Raw genomic sequence first — 15532 nt, 5'->3', positions numbered from 1 at the left:
ATTTTACTACATAATTTTTTTTTCTAGAAGAACCGGCAGGCAACCTAATTGTTACTTTTCCAACGTTTAAAGCCAAAATTATGGTAGTTAAATACAATTAAACCAACATCAATCTGCCTGAAAGGCAACAAGTATTAGCTCCACGCTTCTTTGTTATATATTATTATGACATTTTCTACGAAAAAATCGTTACGAAACGCGCGTAATTTTTAAATATCTTAATATTGTTCATTACAAAAAAGGGCTGACTCATTTATTTAGTTAGGTAGTTTCAATTTTAACATAGTATATCATACATATATATATATATATATATATATATATATATATATATATATATATATATATATAGTACACATAATATAGTAGTACTATTGTTACATATCTTACTATCTGGCTCTAGATGGCTTATGATGCCACACATATAACTCACAGCTAACTGGCAATTTGCTACAGCTGCAGTACATTTATATATTATATTGTTGAAGTTTATACTATAATAGGAAATGTTCTGGAACAATCGATTCTTCGGTTTGTCTATTTATTAAAAAAAACGTTTAAGGGTTCCGTATCTTTAAAGGAAAATAGGAAATCCTATAGATCAATTCGTCATTCTGCATTTCTGTGCGTCAAGACCCTTTTTCTCAGGGACAGAGGTATTTTTAAATTAATACCAAATAGGTCTGCGGTCACAATCAAAAGTATTGGTCGTCTACGTCGCATTTTCCATACAATCGCAAAGGGAATCAAAATACCATGTTCATCCTCATAGGAAGGTCTTGAACATGGTCGTGGATATAGAGGAAGAGAACAATCAAAGAAACAATGGATGGGTTGTGTGAAGTACAATATGGCTGAAAAGAATGTTAGTTTTGAGATGACGTCAAACAGAGAAGTATGGAAGAAGATATACGCATCGACCCATGTAAAATTGGAATAAGAAGGATGGATAGAATCAAAACCTAAAAGGTTTTTATATTTCCTGTTAATCTAGAATCAGAAAAATTGACAAGAATCAAAATATTGCATAGGATTATATCCGTAACCCGTAGATTTGTTGTTATAGCAGTGTATCTTTTAGTGTGGTTATACGAAACCAATGATTGATCGTGTGAATGCAATGATGAACGAAACGAATGATTCAGTTCACGAATCCGATTCGCATTTACTCGGTTTTATTCAATTCGTCGTACTTCAAGAGTTATTCTATTATTTATTACATTCCTGGCAGAATTCCATTTCGTACAACTTGAAATGTGAAAATTATACGAAAAAATTAATAAAATGCATTTTATTCTATAATACCAATATTTATTGCTCTTAAAACTTTTAGAATATATTTCTCGGCGATTCAACTGAGTGTACGCGACGTTGCGGATTGCGATTCAGGTCGCAATTTTTCTTGATATCTCTTGTTACATTCGTTGAAACTGCAATGCTGCCGCGTAATGTTCCATGAAATTTCCCGGGTATTTCGAACAAATCCCATGAGGTTTATTTTATATTGCAATGTTAAAGTTCCATTTTGCAACGTACTCAAACGTATCTTTGGATATCTTTTCCAATAATTTCTAAAATACTATTTATAATTTTAAGTTAAGCTTTTTTTTCAGCAACAAATTTATTTATCTGTTGTATTTTATCTGTTTAAAAACCGTAAAGTACAAATACCTATAATTAAAGTGCATCAGAAGTAATGGACTGAGGGCCAGTGATCGGCAGACTTACGTTATAGTAGCAAGCTCCATATTACTGCCAGGTATATGCTTCACCTGCTGTTGGTCAAATGGAGGTTCACGATTCCCATCGAGGCTTCCTTTTATTGGGCTATAAAATCTCGTAAAAAAGATAAGATAAAGATATTTGTCTTCTTTACACTTTTACAAATATAAACATCTTGGTAAAAAAACTATAATAAAAAACAACTAAAGCGATAAACGTTTATAATATAACGTTAATGTTATACGGCGATTATTTGCATGATATTTGACGTTTTAAATAATTTAAAATAATACTAACTTTATTGATGGTATGAAATAATTTATTGTTATAACAGGCTTCAAGATTTTCGGTGCATTTGGTGTCGAAAATGTGTCCACGCGAGCTGTCGACCTAGCTGGCGGGCGAGTTGTTCTCTCGGCCCGGCGCGAGCGTCTGTCGTGCCTCCGACGCGACTGCACTCCGTGGGACCAGACGATGGATGGCTGCCGGATAGACCACCGAATGCTTCACCTCTAATTGTCTTCGTCAATTCTCGGTCTGGTGAGTTTGATTTTGAATTATGAACTTTATTTACATAACCCAGTTCCGTGGTAGGGTTTTGTGTAGTTCAGCGGGAATGGTTATCACCCATTCACCAGTAAATCTACCGTCTATTGATTTAATTACAGTGGACCAGTACTAATAGAACTCTTCATCAATACTTCATATAATACCAGTGTCTATTAGCAAAGTCGATCAATTAACACGCTGATGCCTTTACAATACCATATATCACTATCCATACAAAATAATGTTCTTATTTCGTACGTCACAGTAATCTGAGTTCCTATTAGGAATATAGCATGGCAAATTTTGGTGTCAAATATTTATTGCGAATTATCAATTATATATAGTATCATAATACTGATTTATCGACTGCAACCAGTGACGGATTTACCAATAGGCTGGAGCCTAGGGCGGCATATTTAGCCCAAATTTGTTATTATCTTACAGAAATAAAAAAATACTTATAATTATATGTTTTTGCGTTACGTCCGTAATCCGTCTACTCGTCACTACATAGCGGCTTGGAAAAATAATCTAGGATTGACAGAAATATCACCTAGTTCATAATCATACTAATAACGGTAAAGAGCGTGTGTAGGACGATAGAACACAAATCATAAAGTTGCAATTTAAAAATAAATGTAATTAATTTGAATTTCAAAAGTCAGTAGGGGCGGCAAACATTGAATAGCCTAGCAAAATTTTATATCCGCCACTGACTACAACCTTTATCAATCCGCTTCAAATGTTTGATAGCAACAATTGCTTTGTTATTAACGTAATTGCGCCACTGGTACTAATTGATGCCGTAACAATAAGTGAAAAAGAATGATGCAACTCAATTTTTATTTACTGGTATTTGAATTATGTTCGAATCATTTAAATTTTGAGTCATGTATTCGGTTTTCAAACCGATACAAATACAAGACACAATTTAATTTGGAACATTTAAAAATTATATGTTTTTCGAAAAATAACACTTTCATCTATATAATTTTAATCTTATAAATGTGAAAGTTACCCTGCCTGTCTGTCTGTCGCTCTTTCTCGACCAAGCCGCTGTCCCAATTTTGATGAAATTTTGTATGAACGAAACTTAATCTTCAAAAAAGGGCTTTTTTTGCCTAACACATGACAATAAACGCAATAAGACGCGAGCGAAAGTTTAAAGTCAAGTAATTAAGTTAAAAAGTATACCGTCCTTAACAAATTTTCATGACTATTAATTAATCTATTGATAACAAATTATGGTATACTGATATCGAGCACCTAAATATATATTTTAAAGTCATTTTTTTTATAAAAGGTAACGATATTATTTATATGAAACTATGGTTATTTTCACAGGCGACAATCAGGGCATTAAGTTCCTCCGTCGCTTCAAACAGCTTCTAAATCCTGCTCAAGTGTTTGAACTGAGCGGGGCGGGTCCTCGCCTCGGGCTCCGGCTGTTTAGACACTTCGCGCCGTTGAGAGTGCTCGTATGTAGCGGCGACGGTTCTGTGGGCTGGGTGTTGCAGGAAGTGGACAAGCTGGATATGCATGTAAGATTTTATCATTCTGGAGTCTAGAAGATGAAGTCAATAGGCTATTTGATAATGTGAAAAGTAAATTCTGAATTATTGTAATCAGTGTATATTATGAGTTCAAAAATGGTTATTTACTAAAGAAAGTTGAAAATAATACTTAATTTATTCAAACATCCATAAACAAAAATGCATTTTTTCAAACGTTTGTCACGTGACACAAAACGCTCCCGATTAGCCGGGCTTATGATGAAGTCACTTTCTTGTAAACCTTGCTTTTGTACATATATGTACCACAGATTAAAATACAAGAAAGTGACGTCACCGATCCCATTGCAGCGCCATATTGTTCAAGTAGCGTTTTTGCGCGCTGGTTAAATATGGAATTTTTAATATGATATTTTTCGGCAAATATGAACTAGAAATAAAAACACAACTTTTACTGGGTTCCTTAACTTCTACTAAATAATATAAAATGGATTTTAAAAACCAGTCAAATAGGCTATTCAAAATTCGCAAATAAGACACATATTTCAATATGTATCTCATTTGCGAACTTAGTAATGTATGTTATGAGAGTATACGACTGTGGTATTAGAGATAGGCTTTGTCTGTGCCTCTTAAATGAACAGTACATTAAAGTCATTTTGAAAATTAATACCAAGAGCTGTCTTGGATATCCGGTTGGACCGAAGTTGTTCCCTATATATTATGTATGAAATCACAGACACGGCGAAATAAATTAATAGTGTTAAAAAATAATTCAATGATAAGAAATAAGATTAATACAAAAAATCCTTTCCAAAGTTAATATTATATAGATTTGTATACAGTTGAAAGAGAGGGAAACACTCCAGGCGTTTTCCTCTCTATTGTATGCAACGTGTTTTCCTTATTTCTGCCAACTCACTCCACCCTAACCGCCTGGCCATGGGAAATTCGCGGACGCGAATATTCGCGCGGTGCGAACGGCGAAGCATGTACATTGATATACGTTTGTTTCATTCACAAGACGCTTTATATATATAGAAGGTTAGATAATAAATGTAAAGGCGATATATATAGTTATGTATATTCTAATGTAATTGATAATGAATTGTTTTAGCGACAGGTGCAAACAGCAGTTCTGCCCCTGGGTACGGGCAACGATCTAGCCCGGGTACTGGGCTGGGGCGCTTCCTGTGACGACGCTGCTAATCTTCAGCAATTGTTGGAAAGATACGAGCGAGCTTCCACGAAAATGCTTGACCGGTGAGAAGGAGTATGGTATTACTTTCATAACTCTATAAAATTACCATACAAGAGTACTAGTATGAATCTGATAAAAATACTTGTGATCAATTTTGGGTATTTAGATTATTTTGTCAAATTTTGTAAGCCAACATAATTGCAAGACGAGACGGCAAATTCAAAATACACGAAAGAAGCAGGACGATTGTCAGCAGGGGCGAAATTACCAATAGGCTAAGTAGGCTGGAGCCTAGGGCTGCAGATTTAGAGGCGCGGCAAATTTGGCCCAAATTTTCTTTATGTTACAGTAATAAAAAAATCTTATAATTATATGTATACACATTACGTCCGTAATCCGTATACTCGTCACTACATAATGGGTTGCAAAAATAATCTAGTAACTGACAGAAATATCACCTAGTTCATAATCATACTAATAACGGGATAAAGCCGATGTAATGAGGACGATAGAACACAAGTCATAAATTTTCATTTTCAGAATAAATTGTGATTGTGAACTAAACAAACGTAACGTATAATTTTAAAAGTCAGTAGTGGCGGCAAAAATCGAATAGCCTACTAGCCTACTAGCGGGAAATTTGTAAATCTGCCAGTGAATGTCAGTGATAATTTTTTCCAATTTTAAAATGGCGTGCAACTGAAGGTAACCAATAACTTCCAAACTCCCTGGCTGCAAATAATCATCATCATTGAGGAATTCTGTAGAAGACCCCAATAATGTATAACACGCTGTTCTGTACTAACGTTTGCTTAAAAAAATCATCCAGAAGATTCAATAGAAGTTAAAAATCATGTCTATTTCCACTTCAAATTATAGAACGTTTCGATGTTATAAAAATAATTTGCTACAACTCAATTCGTAATTAGAATGTTAAAAAAATTGAAAAAAATTATTTCGCCAATGTCACGTGCGATGGAGTAGACTCGATGGAGATTGAACGGTGCAGTCGAGATTGCAGGCTTAAATTAATTTTAAGGGCACAATAGTAGTATACTCTCTGTTAACCCACAAACTAAAACAATACAATAATATATACATAATTAGATAAACATATAACATTATAATTAAGACAAGAAATAAGAACGATCACAAAAATATTTACAACTTAATTTCATTACGCTCAATATATTTACATAAAAATTGACAAAATGGACTAAACGCACACATTAACAAACCTTCAACGATAGGGCGAGGAACTTTGGGAGGGAGAACGTCGTATACGGGATGGAGGAGTTTGGGGCAAGAAAACAGTATATGGGATAAGGAACCTTTATCAAAGCCACATCACACAAAGAGTGATCTCTAACTCTAATTTTACAAAGATAAACGGCTGTACAGGCATGTAGAATGTATTGTAAGTTGGGATAAAAAAGTAGGAATTTTAAATTAAGTTACAAAATCTAAATTTACAATAGATTATAAGATGACTCGGTTGTGTTTTACAATGATAACCAACAAGCGGGCCTGCTCATTTTAATATTAATGTCACAGAACGATACAGATGTTACCGGACTCATCACGCGTAATGGATTGCTATGACATTAGCGTAAATACTGTTTTGAAATCTGTATTCACATTTGACATTAATTTTCTATCTTGGTAGGTAATGAGTATTAAGCATATTTCAGTATAACAACACTTTTCTAATTTAATAGCGATGACTTGAAAATGTATAAACATTTATTATATAGGTATCAATGATGTTTTATTAGAATATCATTGATAGGTATAATGAAATAAAATCCAAATACTTTTTATTGTGCACCTATAAGTAAATCCTTTAGTCACGATTAAGAAATATCCAGATAGTGATAAATGATCATATTATTTTAAATACTAATAATTCTATATTATATAATATTCGACAACTTTATGTCTCCACATTAGCTTGGCATTGTATAGATACAATTAAGTCTACAGTTGATAAAAATATTTTATTTTTTACATTATCAATACAAAATATCTCAGGTATAGGTATTATCAAAAGCATTGTATTTTTTCTATACTCAAGCCATATTTTATAATTCACTCAAAATTATGTCTGCCTAAAAAACTGATATAGGGATAACTGTTTCGATTTTTAAATTATTTAAAAAAAAATCTAGTATTTGGAAAATAAATATGTGTCATTTACATTCAGATGGTCCATTATGACGTTCGAGCGCGCACTGTCAGTTCCACCGCCCCCGCCGGCTCCGCCTGATCTGCTGGAGGAAAGTTCGCTTCTAAGAAACCTACAAGAAATCGTACAGGTAACTTGAATTACTTTATTTACATTTTACAATATTGTGTAACGTTTACATACGAGTCGAGATGGCCCAGTGCTTAGAACGCGTGCACCTTAACCGATGATTGCGGGTTCAAACCTAGGCAAGCACCGCTGGATATTCATGTGCTTAATTAGTGTCTTTAATTCATCTCGTGCTCGACGGTAAAGGAAAACATCTTGAGGAAACCTGCATGTTTCACATTACATAGAAATTCTGTCACATGTGTATTCAACCAACCCGCATTGGAACAGCGTGGTGTAATACGTTTCAAACCTTCTCCACAAAAAGAGAGGAGGCCTCGGCATATGAGTGGGAAATTTACAGGCTGTTCTGGTTGTATAACGTATGTTACAAAATATGAGTAATGTGCTCAGGCTGGCGAGTGTGGGGAAGGTGAGACGAGCAACGCTCGCGCGGCGCTTCGTGCGGGCTGCGCACAGCTGGCGGCGGTGGGGGAGCGCGCGGGGGGCGGGGCAGCGCGCGCCGCGCACCGCCTGCGCCGCGCGCTATCTCTGCTGCTGCACGCGCGCACGCATCTCGCTCACGATCACGCACGTTGCGAGTAAGTGATCGATAACTTACTTGCATTGTAAATGAAATGCTACATTTTATATTGTATCCTTGAAAGTACTTACTTATCCTTAACTCAATAATTAAGGAGGGAAATTCACTGCCTACAAGTAAAGTATCACAAAAAAATATATGCAGGTACCATTGACAAAATTGGAAAAATCCAAATCGTTAACTTGGTCTTAGAAGCTATGGCTGAATTTTCAACCAGCTAGGAAACAAGTACAATTGGAATACTCGCAATCGCTATACATATTAGTTCAATAAATCAATAAATATTTTTAAAATATTTGTTTTATTTCATTATTTGTAGGTCTTGGGAGCCAATGGATACCAGTGACAGCGAACCGGAAACTCAACCGGCCGAAAAGGGCAGCATCGAAAAGACTGAAAAGGTAGGTTGATACAATTAACATGTAACAATGTAACAATTAACATAAAAAGAATGAGTACTTTAAATTTTATATATAGATTATATCGTTTTATCGTAGTATGAATAGTACGATACAACTTAGATGTCGCATCGGCAAAATTCGTAAAACCGATCACATCCGAATTGAGTACGCTATCCCAAATTATCAATATTTATTTCTCATTTCATCTCATTTATTTCTCTCTGCGAATATGATCTTTGCACAAACGTAATAACTTGTAATATCATATGACCTAATATATTCGTCAATATGACGCGTCGATTTACATGCACTTGCTTTCTCTGACGCGTGATTCTATAGCGACGAATAGCGTCGAAGGATAGGGAGGATAGGGAGCTGTTTCTATTGGTTGTATATATCGTCAGTAATCGGTTTTATTTTCATTCCATTGCATTTTCCGATGCTACATCTAATTTGTGTCGTATTATACCTCACTTTCTATGAGTCTAATAAATATAAATCTGTCTATGGTCTCCTCAAAATCACGTGTATCTCAGGAGCAGCTGAACTGGGCGGCGGCGGCGCGCGGCTGCTCGCTGGCCGGCCGCGCCGACAGCGTGCGCCGCGCGCTCCACTCGCTCGTGCGCACGCTCGTGATGATCTACCCGCAGGTAGGTTCGATGCTGATTAATACTGATCTACAGAATACTAGCAGTCGCCCGCGTCTTCACTCGCGTTTTACGGTATTGGTTGTCATGTGTCAGGCAAAAAAGTTGACTAAAACTAGTTATAACGGTTAAACTAGTCTACCTGTGACCACGAACGCTGTAAAGTGCTCGAAACGTCGGGATCTCCAAAATATTTAATATACGCGATTAAAATCCGTTATAACTAGTTTTATTTAAAAGTTCAAGTTTGTTTCATACCAAATTTCATGAAATTCGGATCAGACAGAGTTACTTTCACACTTATAATATGAATGTAGATGTCAATGTAAACTTTGGAACTATAGAACTTAATAATTTAGTCAAATATCAAAAAGTGGAATCTGTGATTTCTAGTTAAAATTTTTTTTCAAATGACCTCGGCATATTTTGGTTAAGTACTGTACCGAGCTTTTGATGTTTGATGCTATGTATGTACGTCAACCGCTCATTAATATTGCCCTATCACTAGGGAGTGTCGCAGGACGCGAGTGCGGAGAGCGGCGCGTTGCCGGTGCCGCGCGCCTTCGCCGACAGCCGCCGCTCGTCCGCCGGCTCCGCTGTCTCAGCCGCCTCCATGCAACCTGAAAAGTTAGCACCTACATTTGATATTTAACACAAGAATATAGTACTATTACTAATTGATTTCTATTTTCCGGTATTATAAATTGCATGATTTTTATCTTTTGGATTTAATAATCATACCTAAATTAATAATGGTGGGACTTGAGGAAGTTAATATTAGGTATAAGGCTGTAGCCTGCCATAGATGGATGCCACTGTATTGCCGTATTTATTTAGTATTATCGCGATAAAACGATAACTAAATGATAATTATAAGCAAAAGGGGCATTCTTAATACCTTAAAGGTATATTGGTGTTGCATGAAAATATTAACATTTGTAAAAATGCCCCTCTATGAGCAATGATAGCCGCCCATCGAAAGAATTTTCATCAATGCCGCCTGTTAAAAAAAGAACAAAGTTCATTGTATTTTTTCTTTGCAGCATTCCAGACGTAGATGAAGACATAGCAAAATTAATAAGTTCAAACCCACCAGAGCATTCAGATAATTTAGACGTCGACAAGCGTGACCGCAGTAAGACGAGCTCCATTTCGCCTCAGGACCGACTTTCGCCCTCGATCCTCTCATCCTGTGATACCAGTTCGTGCAAAAATCTCTTAAGGCCTGACCTAGAACGTACTAGTGGCACCTTTAATAGCAGTAGTCTAACCATACCTAATTTAGTTATCTCAGATGATAGTGATAAGCGAGATTCGTTAATACAGGGAGAAACTTATGAATCGGACCAATTGACTATAATAGATATCGACAAGCCGTATACCGACGACGTTCACTTCCAAGATATATGTGAGAGAGCGGCGCCAGAGAGCGGAGACTGCACGCCTGTAAGAAAACTATCTAGTATAGACTTGGAAATAGATGCGACCAGTTCAGAGGGGTCCAACATTAGCGATGATTTTAGTTTAATGTCGGAGATCATGGACAGTAAGCCGGGAGAAGCAGAAGAAGGATGTGGTATAGGTCACATCGATTCGCCAGAAGTTTCGGAAACTACGTATATGAATTCGGAAACTCTACATGGTGAATCTATTATGGATGATATAAGCTCGATGCTCGGCCAAGAGGTTCTTTTAGCCATGATGGGGAAAAATGGAGAAAATGAAACATACACCGATGATACCACACTGTTCACATCAGATACGGTTTCTGATATACCTATGGATAGTAGGCACCCTAGCTTGGAGAAGAAAAATGAAAGCAAAAAATACATATCCAAAATCAAAAAACCTGTGGAGGCGGAAGTGGAGAAATTTGGTTACGAAAACAGAGTTTTTTACATAGAGAATGCTGCCAAAAATGAAGATCAAATTAAATATTGTAGTTTAGCACAATTTGAAGAAGGAAATGATATAGCGAGAAAATCTTTTCGAAAGCAAATGAGAAAGAGTATGAAGAAACGAATAACAGATGAATCAAAACACCTCTTGCCTAAAACAACAGAGGAACTCTCAAAGGGCAATGAAACTCCGAACCCACAAAGTCCTCCGAAAATTAGAGTTCCACAAAAAGTTATCCACAAAAAACTAGAACCAGAAGAACAAATGCCCGCTTTTCCTCAAGTGAGCGTTGTAGTTGAGCCCCCATCGCCGTCACACAGCGAGGATAAAAGCATGAAGAACTGCCAAAGTCGTATGGCCTCAGTTCTAAGTGACATATTCGATCAAGGAACAGACACACTAAGTGTTTACTCGCCAGAGCCAAATCTCAGAGAGAGAGAAAGGCGCCAGTCTGATAATCCGAAACTATTGGGATCTGATCCAGAATACGGTCAATTTTTAAGCTGCTCTCCGGCCGCAACGAGAAGGATATCATGCGGAAGTCTTTTTAAACCAGGAGAGGCAGACAAGTAAGTTATTATTAATATTTTTTATTTATCAAACGCAAAATCTTATAAAGTAAAATAGCAATACTTCAATAATCACAAATCCTTAAACGCCTTAAATTTAATGTAAATCTTACTTTTTACGACATTTACAAATACCTACATTCCGAAATATTGAAATAAAATAATAGATTCAAAACTATTTTCAGTATATCAGTTGTGTACTCAGTACTATTATTTTCATAAAGCAGGCTATCAACATCAGTGTCTTCGATATGGGGAGAAGGCGGTACCACTGGGGGCAGTAGTAGCAACAACAAATCAGATTCGAGTGAAAAAGCCAAAAAATTGCCAATCATCAACCCGCTAGTGCAGCTTCCAGCGTGGCCGCACGTTACACAAGGCTTCATCAGTCAGTGTCTTTTAGCTAATGCGGATGCACTATGCGCTGCAGTGAGCCCACTGATGGATCCCGACGAGACGCTTCTCGAAGGTTTTTACGAGCGTGCTGTGATGAATAATTACTTTGGTATTGGAATTGATGCAAAAATCACACTGGACTTTCACAATAAGAGAGAAGAACATCCAGAGAAATGTAGATCAAGGGCAAGGAATTATATGTGGTATGGTGTTCTTGGGTCTAAGGAATGGGTGAATAGGACGTACAGGTAAATTACATTAGATAATTAAATTAAAAGAGTTATTTTAAAATAATTTTTTTAGAAAAGTATTTGAAATTATATTTGGAAAATAAAATTTTTAGACATCTCGGCCAGCGTGTGCAACTTGAATGTGACGGACAAAGGATACCCCTTCCCGAACTTCAGGGAATTGTCGTTTTAAATATACCGTCCTTCATGGGAGGAACTAACTTCTGGGGAGGAACGAGAGGGGATGACTTATTTCTTGCCCCGTCATTCGATGACCGGATACTCGAAGTAAGTTGACTTCTCACATAATACAAACAATATGAATAAAAAAAAGTTATGTACATTTGTGTGAGATGAATAACTAATATATAGATAGATAGGCTCGGTTCCATCATAGGACACTTATTACTGTAAATTGCACATTTACAACAGCATTGTAAATCTTGTAAATTTAAAAAGAGCAACTATGCGAGTTTCATGCCGTTTCTTCTCGCTAAAAGCTGCTTTCCGAAACGGTGATAGTATTTAATTGTTAACGATTCAAAAACGCTTCTTTGTGAAGTTTACTTGAATAAATTGATTCTATTTGAATAATTTTGATAATTTATTTATTGATAACCTATAATTATAAATTGGGCTTAACATCAACTTTCCAGTAATAACTCCAAATGATGTCCTAGCCTAAACTTAAATAATTAACTGTAAAGATTGTATTTAGTTTAAAGAGAGGGAAATGAAGGTGAAAACGTCCTTGCCTTTTCACCTTTTCTCTTGAAAAGGCCTGTATACTTAACGTCTGTATCTGAAATATACCGTCGGTATTGTGTAGGTGGTAGCGGTATTTGGATCCGCGCAGATGGCGGCGTCGCGTCTCATAAACCTGCAGAAGCATCGCATAGCGCAGTGTCGCGCCGTGCAGATCAACATCCTGGGCGAGGAAGGCGTGCCCGTGCAGGTGGACGGCGAGGCGTGGCTGCAGCCGCCCGGCTGTGTGCGCATCATTCACAAGAACAGAGCGCAGATGCTCTGCCGCTCGCGCGCACTCGAGACCAGTCTAAGGTCAGTAGAGCGACGCTGGATGACATGCTTTACACGTTACACATCCGATTTTCATGTCATTTATAGTTTAACTTTCTAATAATTTGAATTTTCACAATTTTCACACTCTTATTGAGACCAATTTAAAAAACGTTAAATTTCTAAATTATTATGATCACATATTTTTTATTTCCACATAAAAATGTGATGTATACTTTCAGCTATTCTTGTAATTTAGACCAATATTTGATATTCTAGTAATTAATTAAAAAAAAATAACAATAAAATGTTTACATACAGAGCATGGGATGAAAAACAACAACAGAAAGCTCACGCCGTTGTCCCGACACGCGATCTTGCACCCGCAGAAGCAGCCCACTTGCTCATCCTCCTCGATGACGTCAACACCATTGTCAAATACGTAAGTCGATAGTTGCATATAAGGACCTGGAATTTTATCGCTGACTATTTCTTAAGAGAATTGTGGGGTCAGTACTTAATCCATAACCGTAAATGTCTGACTTTTGGGTATGCACCTCTAGAGTCAAGGATTACTTCACAGTTTATTTCACTAAGCCCATTGCACGTTTATTGTTATACTCGTACATGTGGTAGAACTCGCATCCGACCCATTCAGGTTACCTCACGACTCTTGCAGCACAAAATAAATTATGGACTTAACCTGATGTCAAAGGACCACTATTATACGTATACATATATAGGAAGTCTATTACTATTAACTTATTAATTTTTAAATTATTTTCTGCACGACTTTGATTTACTAATTATATTCGATATAAAATAAATATTGGACAACATAACATACATTACTCTGATCCCAATGTAAGTAGCTAAAGCACTTGTGTTATGGAAAATCAGCATTAACGACGATACCACATCAGCCCAAGACCAGACCCAAGAAAACATAGAAAGCTAATGAATTTTCTACATCGACTCGGCCAAGAATGGAATCCGGTACTTTGGAGTGGCGTACCCGTGAAAACCGGTTAACACACTACTCTGTTATGATCGCAGGTAAAGCTGGCGTGTATAAGCGAGAGTGCGCCGGGGCGCGTGTGCGGCGCGCTCGCGGTGGCGCGGCGCGTGGCGGCGCAGGCGGACGCGCTGCAAGACGCCGACGGCCACCTGCTGCCTCCACCGCAACTGAGAAGGCTTCTCGCTACGCTGGTGGGTGCATAGCTCTTTACAGTACTACAATATGCAAAACGCAGGACATTAAGTTATCTTAAGAAAATATGCTATTGACAATCAAAGGTTAAATGTCAAACATTAAATGTCAGAATCAGAAAACCTTCGTCAGTTTCCAAATAAAATCAAAATAAACTTTATTCAAGGTGGCTTTTACGAGCACTTTTGAATCGTCATTTTACAATTAAGTGAAGCTACCACCGGTTCGGAAAGTAGGTTCTACCGAGAAGAACCGGCAACAAACTCAGTAGTTACTCTTTTTTAACATTTAAAAAATACAAAGTCATGTTAGTTATATACAATTATTTAAATTAATATATCCTGCTTGGAAGTCCAAATCATGGAAAATCTGGTAGCGATTATATGCTTTTTCTACCAATGTATTTTTTACAAACCATTTGAATTTACGAAACGGCAAAGTTAAAAATGTCTGCGAAATTTTAAAATTAATTCTTTTATCAAGTCTTAAACTCGTAAGACCTTTTGAATGTAAACATCAAATCACTGCGACGCAATATATCAGTCTAAATCGGTATAGCAGATTATCGCTCATACTGAGCACATGAAATTAGATCTTGAGGTTACGAACCTTTTCTTACCCCGATTGGACATCCGTTTTTAGTTTGAAGCACTAACTTACAGTATAATGTTTCAGCTTATCTTGTCCATTCTGAATTAGATATTTCTTGGGAAAGATATACGTCTTCTTGGATTATTTTGGTTACTGAAAGTAGTGCTTATTAAAGTTTCATATTATTATGCCTTATACCGATAGCATCTAATAAAAGCTCAACGTAGGTGGAGAGTTGTCACGAACTGTTGGACAGCGGCGCCGACCTGGGCAGTGCGGCGGGCGGCCTGCGCGCGCACCTCGCTCGCTGCGTGCTGCGGGAGGGACTCGCCTACATACAGGCGGAAGAGGTACTCACGTTTGTAAATGGATGTAACGTACCACAAATTTGTCTAGACCGGTGGTCAAAAGTATTACGACTAACGACGCCACATTAAAATGTCACTCTATCGAGGTTTTATATGATTCATAAGATTTGGACTTTTTTATATTTGGCAAAATTATGTGACATAACATGTCAGGTTAAATTTTATTTTTTGTATTTTTGCTAATGATTGCAAATTAATGACAGCATGCCACCAGCCCAGATAATCTGTTGATATCTAAACAAGTATACGATCGTAGCGTTTGAGTTGTTTACTAAGTAGAATATAAAATTTATCAATACTTTTACTTTTATGTTCAACTAAACA

At 36.8% G+C, this 15532-nt stretch overlaps 1 protein-coding gene across 1 annotated transcript in view; it reads left to right on the top strand.

Annotated features, from left to right (window-relative positions):
- Nucleotides 1-15532, top strand: part of LOC124540995 (diacylglycerol kinase eta) — a 198504-nt gene that overhangs the window by 181329 nt on the left and 1643 nt on the right. The window contains exons 7-21 of the mRNA XM_047118770.1: nucleotides 2057-2262; nucleotides 3616-3812; nucleotides 4900-5045; nucleotides 7187-7298; nucleotides 7691-7878; nucleotides 8200-8281; nucleotides 8818-8931; nucleotides 9437-9555; nucleotides 9972-11396; nucleotides 11624-12040; nucleotides 12136-12310; nucleotides 12852-13081; nucleotides 13361-13481; nucleotides 14096-14248; nucleotides 15068-15190. Of these exons, the coding sequence (XP_046974726.1) occupies nucleotides 2057-2262; nucleotides 3616-3812; nucleotides 4900-5045; nucleotides 7187-7298; nucleotides 7691-7878; nucleotides 8200-8281; nucleotides 8818-8931; nucleotides 9437-9555; nucleotides 9972-11396; nucleotides 11624-12040; nucleotides 12136-12310; nucleotides 12852-13081; nucleotides 13361-13481; nucleotides 14096-14248; nucleotides 15068-15190 (3808 nt within the window). The remainder of the gene's footprint in view (nucleotides 1-2056; nucleotides 2263-3615; nucleotides 3813-4899; nucleotides 5046-7186; nucleotides 7299-7690; nucleotides 7879-8199; nucleotides 8282-8817; nucleotides 8932-9436; nucleotides 9556-9971; nucleotides 11397-11623; nucleotides 12041-12135; nucleotides 12311-12851; nucleotides 13082-13360; nucleotides 13482-14095; nucleotides 14249-15067; nucleotides 15191-15532) is intronic.

The sequence above is a fragment of the Vanessa cardui genome, chromosome 2 (genome assembly GCF_905220365.1).
Source record: "Vanessa cardui chromosome 2, ilVanCard2.1, whole genome shotgun sequence".
In the NCBI taxonomy this organism is placed as follows: Eukaryota; Metazoa; Arthropoda; class Insecta; order Lepidoptera; family Nymphalidae; genus Vanessa; species Vanessa cardui.
The sequence above is the reverse complement of the archived record's forward strand: the minus strand, read 5'-3'. Positions and strand labels throughout refer to the sequence as shown.